This window comes from Equus asinus, chromosome 4 (assembly GCF_041296235.1).
Source record: "Equus asinus isolate D_3611 breed Donkey chromosome 4, EquAss-T2T_v2, whole genome shotgun sequence".
Classification (NCBI taxonomy): domain Eukaryota; kingdom Metazoa; phylum Chordata; class Mammalia; order Perissodactyla; family Equidae; genus Equus; species Equus asinus.
This window is the reverse complement of record NC_091793.1, coordinates 102,553,394-102,569,362: the sequence shown is the minus strand read 5'-3', so window position 1 is coordinate 102,569,362 and position 15,969 is coordinate 102,553,394. Positions and strand designations below refer to the sequence as shown.

The window sequence follows — 15,969 nt, the reverse complement described above, 5'->3', positions numbered from 1 at the left end:
TGCCATTGACTTGGAGAAATCTGGAGGGGCAGCTTGGAACTTCTTTTTTCTTAGCTTTGGACGTGTTGATTTTGAAGAACCTGTGAGATATGTAAGTGGAGATGTGAAGGAGGAAGTTTAATATACAGGTCTGGAATACAGAGAAGAAAATGCAATGGGTTTCAGGTGTGGCAGTGATGGTGGGGGTGAGTCAGCCTAGGGATAGGAAATAGAAACTCTGGGAGAATGAAACTTCTGGGGAAAGCGGCTCTTCCTCAAGCCCCGAGTTACCCAATACGAGCCACACCAAAAGTTAAAGTCGAGATTAAAGAAAGATGAGCTGGCAGCCCAACAATAAAGTAATACACAAATGGACTTAAAAACGCTGATAGTTCCTTTGAATAACTTATGTTGTTCAGTGTTGTTTGTAGAGAGAACCAAGGAAAATTGCTTTCAGAGCTGAGAGCTCCTACATTCTGCAGCCAGACTTGAAAGCTTGCTAGTGACCGCTTTGCTTTGACAAAGCTCAACTTGCGTCTTTTCTCTTAACCTACGTTTTTAGGTATAATCATTCTATCCCTCTTGTGTGTTGCTTGGTTCTTGACCTTACTTGTGTGTTTGTTATGTGTTGTTGCTATGCTTTCACTTGAAATCATAGTATAGTGATGAAGCACCCAGCCTCTAAAATCAGATGGAGCTGGATTTAATCTCCAGCTCTGTTACGTATTCGGCCAATTACTTTACCTAATTTCCATTTCCTAACCTGTAAAATGGTGTTAATGATAGTACTTCTCTCAGAGAGTTGCTGTGAGGATTTAATGGGACCACGCATGTAGACTGCTTGGTACCTATAGGACTTAGTAAGTTATAACACTTCATATTATTGGTCTAAAGCTATCTTAGGTCCATTTTTTTCAAAGTTGTCAGCCTTTGCTCCAATATAATATTAGTTTAAAATAGTATATTTCCCACACTAGTATTTCCTATACTTGCCCCGACCTGGTGCAATGGCTGGAGAAGATGCCTCCTCATAGACAGCATCTCTGCAGAGGCAGCAGAAAGACAGGTACAGTGTGCCTGGGAGTCCATGTCACTTTTCTTGAGGTGGCCTCATAAGCATCAGCTCCTGGTCAAATATGAAAATGAAAACAAAAGGACCTGCCAGCCACTTGTATGCCCACTTAATAAACCATATTTTCTCATTTAGTTTATGATGAATATTAGAGCTAACGTCAGATGTCTCTGCTCTGACACTTACTCCCAGTTTTTCAGGACTAGAAAATTAAATGGCAGAAATAGAAATAGAATCCTACTAAAGAGTAAACACAAAGTTTTAAGAAGGAGTTAAGAGAATAGTGAATCACTACTTACTTGTGAATCATTTCTGTGAACTGTAATTTCTTGGATTCATAATTGAAATAATTTTCAGCTTTGCTTTCCTAAGTTAAAAATGCAAATAATTAAAATATAGTTAATTAGAGTGTTTAAGCAGTGAGTGAGTAACTGTGCTAAAGATGGGCCAAATTGAATAAAAGGGCACTGTCACGAATTGTGTTAATCAAATAAGTGTCAGTTACGTATGGAAGAGAGAGATGCTTTCAGAATTCATTTCCACTTTTGCTCGACTATTTAGAGTTGAAAAATTATAGATGCCAAAACTAAACTTCCAAAATTATCAAAAGATTTTATTTCAGCATTAAAACACGATTTGGAAGGGGGCATGAAAATCTATTTATTCAAGCAATAATTCTCAGTGGAATATTTTTCAGGTGACTGGAACTTAATTAGTGTGATTGATGCTATAGAGATGCACTTTGTACTGATTTACACTCACACACACATTCGAAACACTAGAAAACAATGACCCCCAATGTTTTTCCTGCATTCTTGCTTGAATCTAATCTGGGGCAGAATCAATCCCCTTGCCCTTTTTCCATTCCTCAAGGATCAGCAGAGGGAATGTACCTAAAAAAAGTTCATTTGGACATAGCATCAAAAGACAATGAGCAAGAGGACTGAATAGGGACATAAATGTTAAAGAAGACCATTAACATTCCTTAAAAGCCACGATCAACACTTAGATGTGGGGAGTCTATGTCCATGAGGTGTGGATTCCTATGCAGGCCAGCCGCACCCACCTACCAGGGGTTTATAGGCAAAGAGTGATTCCACTGACAAGCACAGGAGTACACTGGAGCTAGCCGATTCAGTGAAATAATTAAGATTCTTGCAGAAGAATTGCCTGGGGAGGCTTGGTAAAAATGAAAACTACCAGGGCTTCATCCCCAGAGATTCTGAATCAGTAGGTTTGAGATAAGGACTAGGAATCTGTTTTTCAAACAAGCATTCCAAGTGACTCCAAAGACTAAATTTTGATACATATTTAAACGAAGGCATATCCAGGTACAAGAGTATATTTATGAAATTTACAACATGGACAGGAAGGTAGAGAATAAGGGCATCTCTTTGGGGGAGGATTAGTGAAAACAAGTTAACATAAACTTTGTCCAGTTGATTCGGTTTTTCGTTCAACAAACATTTATTGTGCTCTCACTATATGCCAAGCACTGCCTTAGCTGGTGGGCATATAATAGTGAGGATAATCAAACACACTCTACTCTCAAGGGTAAAGACCTATGCCTTATGTAATTCACATATATAGAGAGATGAAAAAGGTTCATGTTCAACAAATTTGGGTAAGTATTGAGATAGCAATAAGCCAATGGAATTTTCATAGAGTCCAGTGGAAGATCATTTCTTTTGGTGACTGATATAGGGGTCAACACTGGTAGCGTAGTGAAACATTATTATGTTTATGATCTTTCTAGATGTACAAAGAACCAGAACTTAGAGTCAAAATTCTAAATAAACTTTATGTTTCATAACTCTTAATATGTGACCTAAGGCAGCATTTCAGAGTAGACACATTACTCCATTGCATTTATGAACGTGCAGTCATTTCCAGCAGAAAGCAAAGAATGCTTAATTTAAATTTTTTGCGTTTAATTTGGTTTCACTCTGCGCCAAGACTGACGCCAGCGTAATCACACCTTCTGAGCCCTGGCTACATCACCTGTGATGTTACAAGTAATCATCTACCCAAATATGTGCCATGAACCCTATTTCCACGTAAATACAGCTAGCTCTTCTGGATATATTTTCTGTATATCCACTCATCACTTCTTGGGTGCTAGTGGGGTCTATTATCATTATAGTAATTAGTAGTACAATTAATATATGTTTCAAATTGCTTTACAGATATTTTGAGTCATAATACAACGTATGCTAAGTTCTCTGTATAGATTATTGGCATTTATAGCTACTGTGTACTTGTTTAAAATAAATGACTAACTAGGAAGTAACATAAAATATACTCTCATGTAACTTTCCTGGATAATCTAAGTTGGAGGTTCTAAAAGAGTAAATGATCCTTAAAGTCTTTTTGAAATCTGATAAGGATCAGCATGATTGTTAATATTATGAGAAGGAAACTGATTAGTTATTTAAAAAATAATTTGAAACTCTTGACTTTAATGAATTTTATTTAGCCATATAAGCAATATCAGTACTAACTATACTTATGATCATAACTGTGATATTTCAGTTATGGAGCTATATGATAACCAAAATGTTCTAAGTACAATCGATAAATTTCTTTGTATTAGAATAAAAGTAAACATTAATTGTATATTCTAACAGTCTAATCTGAAACTGCATTTTCCAAACCATGATTTTAGTGGATATTCAAAAACAAAAAAATGAATGTTCTGGTGGTCAAATTAGTTTAGCAAACACTGATCAAAAATATTTATTTGAAGAATACTGATAAGCTATGATAATAGCAAAAGCTAATATTTATTGACTGCTTACCATGTGCCAAGCAAGAGCTAAATGTTTCACTTGAATTATTTACTTAATTTAACTTTCTATAAAAATAAGACTAATTGTAGCTTTGAATTTTTCAATTAAGCATAATTGCAAGTATGGAAAATTATATGCAAGGATACTTAAATAGGAAAATCTATTATACAAGTCATTAGCCATAATCAAAGCATTATTTACGATAGACAAAAAAAAGACATCACCAAGATTATATTCATTTATTAAACTAACAAAGTTTTTTAAAAAACAATTATCTAGTTGTGGTTTTTGTGATATTTACAATAAAGGAATTCATTAAATTTTAACATTTTCATCTAGATGTTCAGGATTGTGTAGACACAAATTAAATGCATCTCAAATGGAAAGTAATTTCCACTACAAATGTTTTTAGAATTTCCTCATGACTACGTTAGAAACAGATTGCAATTTGCTCTTAAGAGAGTTCAATAAAATTGAATTCAAATACTTAACAATTATTCTAATGCTATTGTAGCAAAATGGTGTCTTATTTGTTGAATGAGAATTACAAAATCAGTAGTATGAATTTTGCACGAGACCATTTAATTTAACAGAAGAACTTTCATTATAAGTAATTGTATGACATGTACAACCTTACTTAGGATGCAAAGAGAATGTAAGCAGATGATTATTTAAAACAATAGAGTACCAATGTTATTAAGTATTTAGTGTCTGGTTGCCAAGGGGTTCACCAGTAACTTGTGTTCTTATAGCCATCAGAATAATTTTTAGTAAATTAATAAAAAATCTATGACCCTAAACAAGTGTGCAGGTCATACATAGATCAGTGTAAATCTGTTAAAATAATAGAAGATGCTATTATCCAAGTGGTTATTTGGTTCTTATCACATGGCAGTACGTTTATGTGACTACAAGGTTACTATAGCATGTTGAGTCTCAAATTTCAAAATCTAGTGTGATAGAGCTAGGAGGTATTGTCAGCATTTTCTAGTCTGGTCCTTTGTATTACAGGTGAGCAAGCTGTGTTATCAGAGATTGACTTCCTAAAGCCATACAGGAAATTTGTAGTAGAACCATTTTGTAAAGAAGAGGGCACAGACCTCATCCATCCATCCATCCTTCCATCTTTCATTTCACGTATTCGTTCATTCAACAGGTATTTATTAAATGCCTGTTGTGTGCTACACACTGGGGATGTGATGGTGAGCAAAACTAGATATAGTCCCTGGCCTTCTGGTGACTGCCTTGAGAATACAATGGGAGGTGGAGAAACATTAATAAAATAACCACTTGAATACACACATGATTACAAACCAAGACCAATGCTCTAAAAAATAGAATATGGAATATAGTAATGTATAATAAAGGAACCAAACCCACACCAGGGGGTCAGGAAGGGCTTCTGAGAGGAAGTGGCCCCTGTATTGAGCACTAAAGGCTAGATACAAGCTATAAGAAGGGAGAGAGTGGAGCGAGGTGCAGAAGCCCTGGAGAGAGAAAGGAGTATTTGAGGAACAGAAAGCCCAGCATGTTTGGAGACTAGAAAGTAATGAGTGAGGGGCAAGAAGGGGCTGCAGGGGCAGGCTGTCCCAGACCACCTGGGGCCTGTAGACCAGACTGACATTCTTGGTCTTTATCCTAAGAGTCACGGAAAGCTATGGAAGAGTTGAGCAGGAGGATAGAGTTACAGCTTTCCTCTTCGACAGTTTTATTTTCACATGGGTGAATGCCAGATTCCCAAATGCTATTCCAGGTATAGGACATTGTTCTCAGTTTTGGTTCTGGAAGTGGTGGCCTGGAGAAGGGGTGAGGTGGGAGGGATGGAGAGTGGCAGTATGGATATGAAGGAGGATTGAACGTTGGTTGTCATACTACCCATCTGGCGTATCTGCCTGTTTCGGGGCTCTGTAATGAGTTTGTTCTGAGAATAGAGTCATGTTTGAAAAACACAATTGTTTTGGAGGATTCAAATATAGGTGAAATTTGCTTGTGGTTTTGGAGCTACATTAGTTAGTTTTTACACGGAAAACCTCTACTCTTGGAATTTCTAAGATCATTTGTCTAGATGGTGTCGTTTTCTTTTCTTTCAGTCTTTGTATCTCTTTATAAGACTCCCTAGTCAAGATAAGATATTAGGAATATTCATTAATGTCCCTCCTGAGATGTCTGAAGGTAAGGATTCTGGCTGGTCTCATCTGATCAACTGAGATGCTAAAATACGTCATTGATAAATAAGTAGAAATCTAAGGCAAACATATATGAGGAAACAGAGTGAACTGTTTAAAAGGCTAGGTCTTCAGTCAAACCCTCATTGTCTGCAACCCCAGCTTTGCAAGGCCTAGAGTTCTTGGAACCTCATCTCATTTTCTTTCTTCAAAACCTCTGTCAACTCTTTGCTGCCTAAAGAATAACATCCCCACTGCTCAGCATGGTGCTCCTATATACCCTTCAAACTCCTCAACATTTTCCCACCAGTGTTCCCTTTCAGGCAATCAAACTACCTCTATGCTTCAGTTACCCTACCTATAAAAAAGGAAATAATACTTATAGCTATTAAGACAATAGTTAAACACGTATTTAGCAAATGGCAGATCTTTTCGTTATATGAGAAAGAAAAGATCAGAGACACCTTTAGAATTTATTTGAGTTGTTAACCTTCTTTTTAGTGATAATATGTTTCTTCCTCCCCCAAAGTTCAGAACTCTGAAAGAAGTACAGCAAGAGCGCTCGCACTGAAGGATATTTTAAATGGGACATTTACTTATAAAACATTTTTTCCAAACTGGATTTCAGGTAAGTAAATAATTTCTTCACGTTTTTTAAAACATATGTTTTTGTTTTCTGTTTTTAGTGCCAATATATCTCCATGGTAATGGAAGCCATACAAGTTGACATAGGAAAAAAGAGCAATTATTTAGATAAGTCAAGTGGCCGCCAAAGCACTTTTGACAGAACCCTTTAGAGCTGATTTACCCAATAGCGATGATGCCAATTGGAGTTTTAGCAGAAAAATAAAAATAGAGAATGCATTGTTGGAATAATCTGAGTGTAAGGTATAGTTTTTCAGAATGGGAGATATGCACCTATTTAAGAGAGCTCATGAGAATTTTACCAAAAGCGAAATTCCATTGTTAATCTGGATAATCTGAGAAACGGATAATTCTCACCCTAACAACAAATCCTTTAAGGCCACAATATTGATTTTTGGGTATAGGTTTTCAAAATAGGATGTTGTCAAATAAGTCCAATCTAACAAATGGTAAGGTCAACTAAATAGTTTTTGACATCATAGTTTATTTCTAAAGTGCCAATAAAAGTTGATATTTTCATTTTTCTCTTGAGAAAATAAAGTGCACACAAAAAATAAAGCACACACAACATAGGTTTTAAACTAAATCAAAACCAAACCAAATGCATTTTTTTATTGAAAAAGAAATGTACCATTTTTCATTGGTTTATCCCCTTCGTAACACAGAGAAAACCCAATTTATCCCTGAGCACCCTGAACTGGTTAGAATAGGGCTGCTACTGGCAAACATAGCATCTTTGTGTAAAGTGGAAAAAATCATCCTTTCCTCCCTTTCACCATCACCTTATTATTTTAAATCTGACAAAACAACATGTATTGGACAGGGAGGAGAAAGAAAGTAAATCTGTGAAATAGAAGAGATTTCTCTGTTATAAATGTATTTCATATTAAGGAAGATCATTTCAAGTTTTGTTTTCCTTCTTATTTAAAGGACAAGAATATCTTCATCAGTCTACAGATAATAATATAGTATTTTATAATATTGAAACAGGAGAATCTTATACCATTTTGAGTAATACCACCATGGTATGTATCCAACATCATCTTCCTCCTCAAAACCTTTGCCAGCTCTCCACTGACCAAGGAAGAAAGTCCGAACTCTTAGCACCTGATCTGGACCCAAACTGCCTTCTCAGCTCAATCTCCCCTGTAGATCTCCTCCAGTTCTCTCTTTTAGTCACACTGGACTACTGTCCATGCCTCCTCTAAATCACCTAGCATCTTTCTTCCTGTGGTATGAGATTGAGGACTGAGTGAAGAACTCAGTTAAGAACTCCATCCTTATAGTCAGACAAATTGAGGTTCAAATTCTGGCTCTGTCACTTACTAGTTGTGGAAACTTGGGTAAGCTTCTACACTACACCAACCTCACTGTGCCTCAGTTTCTCCCTCTGTCAAGCGAGAATAGCAATACTCTTTGGGTTAATATAAGAATTGAATGAAATAACATTTGAATGTCCTTAGGACAGTGCCTAACAGAGGATAAATGCTCAATAAATGGTAGCTATGATATGTGGACACACACTATTCTGTCCTCCTGGACTCTCAATCCTCCTACTCAAGTCAAGTTAATAATACTTCCCTCCTCTGTGCAAGCAATGATCCTCTCATGTGGATTCAATCACCTCTTTCTTCATGCTCTTGCAGTGCTATGTTTATATCTCTTTTACAGAATTTTCTAGTTCGTAATGTAAGTTGCTTATTTACAGGTTTAACATTTTAAGCTTCTTGAAATCACAAAGCATATCTTATCACATTCTCTTCCCATAGTGTTTAATGTTTCTTTGTATATAGTAGGTACTTCATAAACATTTTCTTTAATTGCATTGAAAGTACATGTATATAGGAGTGTATCAGTGATATAATATTCTTTTAGAACTACAAATTTACATGGCTGTTTATTTTTTTTATGCGTTCTAATCAACTTCATAATTTCAGAAAACTGTGAATGCTTCAAATTATGGCTTATCACCTGATCGGCACTTTGCATATCTAGAAAGTGATTACCTAAAGGTATTGACTATTTAATTTGTGTATATCTGATTATATTTCCTACTAATCCACAGATTGGTTTATAAATGTAAGAGGAACAAAGAATCTATCTATATCTCTAAATATTCAAAAAATTAATGTGGATTCTAGATGAGCCCAAAAAGCATAATTGAAATGTATACAAATAATTCAGAATTTGGCATTCTTGTCTGGTTATCAAGTAGTAGAAACTACTTTCCTCTGGGAGGAAAAAAATTTCATTTGGGGACACTGATATTCATCAGAAATGAGAGAATTACCTTATACTTCTAAAGCTATTTGACATTATAAATCATTAGTTAATTCTCACTTATTTTAACCTTGTGAATGTTTATTATTCTTGAAAACGGAAAAATCAACATGTAGCTTATTTAACTCACTTGCTCAAGCAAGATAATACACAGTCAGTGGTTGACCAGGGCTTAAGTCTGTTTCTTCAAAATCCTACTGTAGGAGCAGCCACCAAACCAGACCATTTAGCCTTACTTCATTTCCCCTTCCTGAATGAAGTTACGGAGGGAAGTTAATCATCTTATTTTTCTACTTATATATCCTGAAGATGATTTTCTTTTTGCAAAAAAGCAAAAGAATTTACTATCAAATTAAATTGCTAATAATTATTTTTAGATCAAAAACCTTTTGTTTTAACTGTCATTTTTCATAACCAATTCAACCTGCAAAACTCGCTGATATACAGAATGAACAGTCAATCTTCGCTCTCCTCGGTTGTTTAATCAGCTGATTGTTTTCCAATGGACCAAGTCCTGATCACCAGCAATCTTCAGAAAGATTGACATCTCTCTGACAATTGTCAGGAAGACGTGTTTCAACCTGCTGCAGCTTCTTTGCCGAGAGTTTGAAAGCCCTTTTAAGAAACAAAATCCAAGTTAATACTTGGATTATTCACTAACCGCAGCACAAATATACTCAATGACAAAAAGAGCAGTTTTTTTAAGGAGTCATTATAAGCTATATATCTCCTATTTATTTTTTTAATTTCTATTATTTTAAAAAAGAGAAAACTATCTAGAAAAGGCAAGAATTCTGTAACAAAACTGTACACTGAATGAAATTCTCTTTATGCAGTTTTAAAGGGTGTCATTATACTGAATTACCCAGGTGCAGGGTAATCCTATGAGCCACGGAAATCATCCTGGTTTTATTTCAATCAAGGTAAAGCATAAAGGGAAAATTCTTAGGATAGAGTGTGTCAAAGAAAAGCTTTTTATATTAAGAAATGTCTTTGGATGTGCTTTTTATGGCGTGAGAGTTGAATCACCGCTGAGATTAGTTCTGGAACTTGGACAAAAAACACAAAAGTCCCCAGTAAAACTCTTTAAATGAAGACTTGTTTGGAATTGAAACATATCCTTCCTAGTGCCTTGTGAAAATAGTCCTTTTATAATTCTGAACCTTCAGTTGAATGAACTATGATTATACATTATTGATATAAGCTTTTTAAGAGTTATAATTTGTCTTTACCTCTCTTCTTTCTGACAGCTTTGGAGATATTCTTACACAGCAACATATCACATCTATGACATCACAAATGGGTAAAACTTCATGTCTATTTATTAATACTATTTAAATCTAATGTATAGACTTTTTCATTCTGTTTCTGATTTGAGGTTAAGACTACATTATCTTGCTACTGATAGTAGTTTCTTACTTCTTTATGTATACCTATAAAACTTAAGAAATTATAGGAAATACTTCTATGGAATATTCACATTTTTTATTTGATTAATATTTTGCATTTTTATACACAATATAGTTTTATTTTTCCTACCTTCCTATTTGAACACCACATTATAGATATATCATTTATAGAAGTAAACATACATAATAAAAGTACAAAAACACACATAGGAATGATATACTATTTTTAGGAGAGTGACTACTTCATTGGAAGGAAGCGAAAGGGAGAAAGAAGCAGCATTAGTTGTATCTGAACACATATCAATTAATTGCTTTTAAATTAATTTTTTTAAATTGAAAAATGTTAACATCTCTTAAAATTAGATGGTGGATAAATTGTCATCTGCTGTATTATTTTCTTTATCTGTGTGTTTAACTATTTGAAATATTTACAATTTAAAAGAAAAAAAAGTAAATGAATGAGTAAGTAGATGAAGGACTGAGGGAGAGAATTCCTGGCAAAGAGAATATATGTAAAGCCCCAAAGGGAAGCGAGAGCAAGGAGCGTTCAGGAAACTCAAAGTAGGTCAGTTGAGTTGAAATTGGAGGAAGGCACACTGACTAGTGGGAGGTGGTGTAAGGTTGCGAAGGCGTTGGGGCCAGGAGGCATGGGTCAAATAATAATGTGGAAACCATTAAAAAGAGTTTAGATCCCATTCTTATGACAATAGGGACTCACTGAAGGGTTTAAATAGGAAATGACATGATCAGATTTGCACTTCAGAAAAATCACTCTGGCTAAGTATGGAGAATGGTTTAGTTACTCATCTTAATGTGATATCCTATTTGCTGTTATATAAAAGGGGAAAAATAATTAGATGGCTTGAAGAGGTATTGAAAAATCTTATGGTTTATTTCGCCTTTTGTCTAGCAAGAACACAAAAATTCAAAAAAGATTTATCTAACTACTTCTTTTAAATGGTCAGAAAATAATAATTTTGACCACTTTAAATTTTCAAGTAATGAATTAGAAACTGCTTAATAAAGTAGAATCTAAATCCATCTAATGAACTCTGAGTCTTTCTCTTCTCTGTATCCACATCATCACCAAATTCACGAAGTATTTATTGAGCATCTATGTGAAAAGCATATATGGGGAAGACACAAATGAACTCGAGGCACCAACCCTACTCTCAAGAATCCTTTAGACTAGTGAAGTGGAAATCTTACTCTTTCTGTAGAATTCTAAAGATTTTAACCATTTCCTTGTTTCTCTTTTCCTCCTTTTGAAGTTCTCCATGTTCTACCTCTGTTGAAGATCACCAAATCAAACAGCATTCCAAGAATATGACAGTACTAATATTTTAATCATAGTTTGTATAAGCTTTATGGCCTAGAATCGTTTTAAATATTTAGCTTTTATGCAGTGCGTTTAATCAAACCTTTGGTTTTTGTTTTTCCTGCACACCTATCTAACTTGCCAGATTGTTTTTCTCTGAGGTAAACACAGTGTAATTTACAAACTAAGGAATGACAAATTTTTTGAGCTTCAAGGCAAGACTGAAAATTCCAAGTCTTCTATATGCCTCTGGAAAGTCTATAAATATCTACCACAGAGAAAATGAAGATGGTTCTGGTTTCAAGCAAGGGAAGGAGTACTGAGGAGATGACAACCTTTGTAAGGCAGCCTCCTCCACTTTCTCTCATACTGTTAATCTCTTAGAAAACAGAGAAAATGGCAGCCGTGGTGACTTGCCAGTCATGAAGAGACTGTGCCCCGAGATTTTCAGCTTTGCACTGTCTACATGACTGCATAGATGATTCCACGGCTTGTGGAAACCTAAGGCAGTGTTACAATGTCAAAGGTGACACGAATATTGGCTTGAAACAGTTGTAAAACAGGTGAAGAATGGCTTCCCTTCTGGGTGGTCCCTTTGCCTGTGCCCTTGTATGTCTTTCAATATGTTCCAGACCTGCCAGGGGCCTGGGGCTCAACTACCGCCTTCTGGCAGTCAGGATTCCCACTGCAGTACCAATGGTCTCCTTCCTCCAAAGGTGTCACTTTTTCTCCAATTAAAACTGATCTGTCTGGGCTGGCCCAGTGGGGCAGTGGTTAGGTTCACACGTTCCACTTCTCGGCAGCCCAGGGTTTGCCGGTTTGGATCCCGGGTGCGGACATGGCACGACTTGGCACACCATGCTGTGGTAGGCATCCCACATATAATGTAGAGGAAGATGGGCGTGGATGTTAGCTCAGGGTCAGTCTTCCTCAGCAAAAAGAGGAGGATTGGCAGTAGTTAGCTCAAGGCTAATCTTCCTCAAAAAAAAAAAAAAACTGATCTGTCCCCTGCCAAGTTCCCTCATTGTTCTCTAGGCCTCATGCTGCATGACCTAATAAGTTAAATTAAGGCAATGTGTGTTACAAGTCTTCACAGCTGTCCAAATTTTAAAAGAATGGGAAAAGTAGAAATGTCAGACGTGTTAGGGCCAGGTTGGAGAGATTTCTTTGGAGAGGGAGGCCAAGGAGACTTCCTTCAGGCTCCTCGCATTCTATCTTGGAGGCTGGTCTTGTTTCGCAGCTCCATGAAAGCGTTCTTAGTGAAACTATTAATACAATCCTCAAGAAGATAATAGTCAAAACTTTAGCATGGCATCCTATGACTCTTTAACACTTATAAAAATCTGAACACATTCTTGCTGAAGAACGACAAAAACTCCACAGTCAAGTCAGTGAATTGAGTATTTGCAGGGCGACTGTAAGCATCAAAGTGAGATTTTTGGCCAATAGGATATTTGAAATTTCCCCATGGGTGGAGGACTTTGCAAGCTTAAGGCATACTGCCCAGTATATGATCTGCTTTTCAGTTTAGCTTGAGATCAGATGTTCCTTTCCTTTTCTGATTTCAAGTCAGATCCCCGGGGAGATTGTCAAATGGCATCTTATTTTCAAAAATTTGAAATGCATATGCATTCACAGAGATGGGGGTTGTGAATGAGAATGTGGAAGAGTACATATTAAACTTCAGCACAATTATAGAATATGAGAGCTGGAAAGCACTTCAGCGACCATCTCAGCCTGGTGTGTACAAATTTTACAGTCCTGAGGGTTAAAAGACTGCAGTTTAATTTTAGGGGTGTGCCCAGAACGAGCAATGTGATTTTAAAAAGTCACACCATCTCTCTAACTTCACATTTATTTTCTATAAAGTGAGGAGTTTCCATTAGATAATTTCTAGAGATATTCCCACTTTCACAGTTTATACATCTTTAATCCGTTCACGGCACTATAAAGGTCAGAAAACAGACCTAGACAAGTTAAGTGACTTTTATGTGACAAACAAAGAATGGTAACTACTACCCCATGTCTCCTGTCTCATGATGCCACATTCTTTCCATTAGGTTTGAAGAAGCAGAGAGGAGGATCCTTCATTTTCATTCTTTGTTTATTTCTTCTGTTTATACTGATTTTTTTTGTGTGTTTAACAACAAGGTTTATTTATTTATTTTTCTTTCTTTCCTTCTAGAGAGTTTGTAAGAAGAAACGAGCTTCCTCGTCCAATTCAGTATTTATGCTGGTCGCCTGTTGGGAGTAAATTAGTAAGTGTTTAAATTGTAGAAGTGTTTAATCATTTAAATAAAGGAGAAGCCATTTGAATTTGGCCTTTGTTAAGTTTCCCTCCCTGAAAGAAAAAAAAAATTCATGACTATTTTAGTGGTTAAAAATGGGAAGAGTTTTGATAAATTGAAACCCATCTGAGAATTCAGCAAAAACTCAAGCTCATGGATAGACTTCTTTAAATATCGCAGTCAAAAACTTTATCCTTATACTGAGCCAGAATGCGTTGTGCCAGAAAGCTCAGGAAAAATATGGTTTTCACAAGTTTCCCAGACTAGCTTCAGACAACATGAAATTTTGTCCAAGCTCTTATTTAAGGACTCTAAATAAAGATTAGATCTGGCTAGCTATTAATATTCAGAGATTTATTTGACTTTCTGTCAATGTACGTAACTATCTATTTGGATAATAAAACAACTAATGTAATAGCAGACTTTATTCTTAATTTGATATAGACTTTAAAAATCGTTAGCTATTTTAATATGAGTTGGTTGGTTCTTTTGACTTATTAAAATGACATTTTAGTCGTGAATCTTTTTTTGCATCTGGATTACCACTCCTTTTAAAGGTATTAGGTGAATAATTAACACAAATATGCAGACTGCATTGTATTTCTTATGGAATTTCTCTTTATTAACTAACTTACCACCTCTTCTAGGCATATGTCTATCAAAACAATATCTATTTGAAACAAAGACCAGGAGAACCATCTTTTCAAATAACATTTAATGGAAAAGAAAATAAAATATTTAATGGGGTCCCAGACTGGGTTTATGAAGGTAGGCTGTATTCTTTTTCTACTGCTGCTGTTTTAGGCTTTTAATTGAAAATAATTGCATACATTTAGTAAGATTTAGATGAGGGGTATGCTCTTTAGCTGAATGGGGCATTTCTGAAAGCTTTTATTAAGTTGTGAACCAGGTGTGCATGTTCTGAAAGAATAAATTCTTGTTATCAGAACACTGGTAGAATTTATTTTCGTGAGCATTGTGAAGTGGTGGTAATAATTTATATTCCAGGAAATATGTGGTTCTTAGATGCTGTATTAGCACATTCTCTCAGGTTTCTTTTTTCTTGAGAAATAAATCTTTTTTCTAAAACTAAACAACTGTCAATATTATTTTGTGATAAAATCTTCTCAGTTTTTGATACTTTCATGAATTTTATCCTCTTTCTAGTTTATGTAGGATGTAGGACTTAATCGGACTTTCAAAGATCTTCTAGTCCTTGCCTTTATTTTAAAAAATATAACTGAAGTGCTTTTTAAAAAGAATATTCCCAGGAGAGAAAGTCAGCTTTCAATGTTTATGTCACCCTGTAGTATAATTGCAGTTCTCCTTGTTTGGCTACTTCAGGTGACTATAAAAATCAGAAGCTGCCTCAAAAGGAAAAATTAATTATTGCTGAGATGTTTATTATTTATTTAAAAAGTTACATTTCTGATTAATGTCAATTCCTAACAAGACTAATAGATGTTTGGTATGGGGTATAAGGTTAAACTATTCCTCTATACCCAGACTATTTATCTTTTAATAATCAAAGTATGACGTATGTCACATCCACATTGAATAAATTATTTCAGTCAACAAATGGCTATATACAGTATATTTTGAAGCATATATTAAATAATATATATGAAGTATATATATATATGAAGTATATATTAAATAACGAGTTTAAGAGTAAGCTGTAATTGTAGTTAATATGCTGTTATTTATTTTTCAGAGGAAATGCTTGCTACAAAATACGCTCTGTGGTGGTCTCCTAATGGAAAATTTTTGGCATATGCAGAATTTAATGATACAGAGATACCAGTTATTGCCTATTCCTATTACGGTGATGAACAATATCCTAGAACAATAAATATTCCATATCCGAAGGTATGTTGCATACTTTTAGTAGATGCTTTCATTTCTATGGTGTCAAAATGAGCAACCAATACCATGAATAGAGGTGGGATCAACAAGTTTGGAGAGCTTCTTATCCTTGTGCATTGTAAGGCAAACATTGTACTGTGCTCTATTATTTATGTGGA

General features: G+C 35.3%; 1 protein-coding gene across 9 annotated transcripts in view; it reads left to right on the top strand.

Annotated features, from left to right (window-relative positions):
- The window catches only part of FAP (fibroblast activation protein alpha), a 74,074-nt gene that overhangs the window by 10,482 nt on the left and 47,623 nt on the right, over positions 1 to 15,969 (top strand). For 6 of the 9 annotated variants that reach the window (XM_014860158.3, XM_070507986.1, XM_070507992.1 and 3 more), the window contains 7 exons: positions 6,535 to 6,633; positions 7,581 to 7,675; positions 8,588 to 8,662; positions 10,181 to 10,233; positions 13,843 to 13,915; positions 14,593 to 14,713; positions 15,660 to 15,814. In XM_014860158.3, the coding sequence (XP_014715644.2) occupies positions 6,535 to 6,633; positions 7,581 to 7,675; positions 8,588 to 8,662; positions 10,181 to 10,233; positions 13,843 to 13,915; positions 14,593 to 14,713; positions 15,660 to 15,814 (671 nt within the window). The remainder of the gene's footprint in view (positions 1 to 6,534; positions 6,634 to 7,580; positions 7,676 to 8,587; positions 8,663 to 10,180; positions 10,234 to 13,842; positions 13,916 to 14,592; positions 14,714 to 15,659; positions 15,815 to 15,969) is intronic. The other 3 variants (XM_070507987.1, XM_070507988.1, XM_070507990.1) reach the window with 1 other exon arrangement.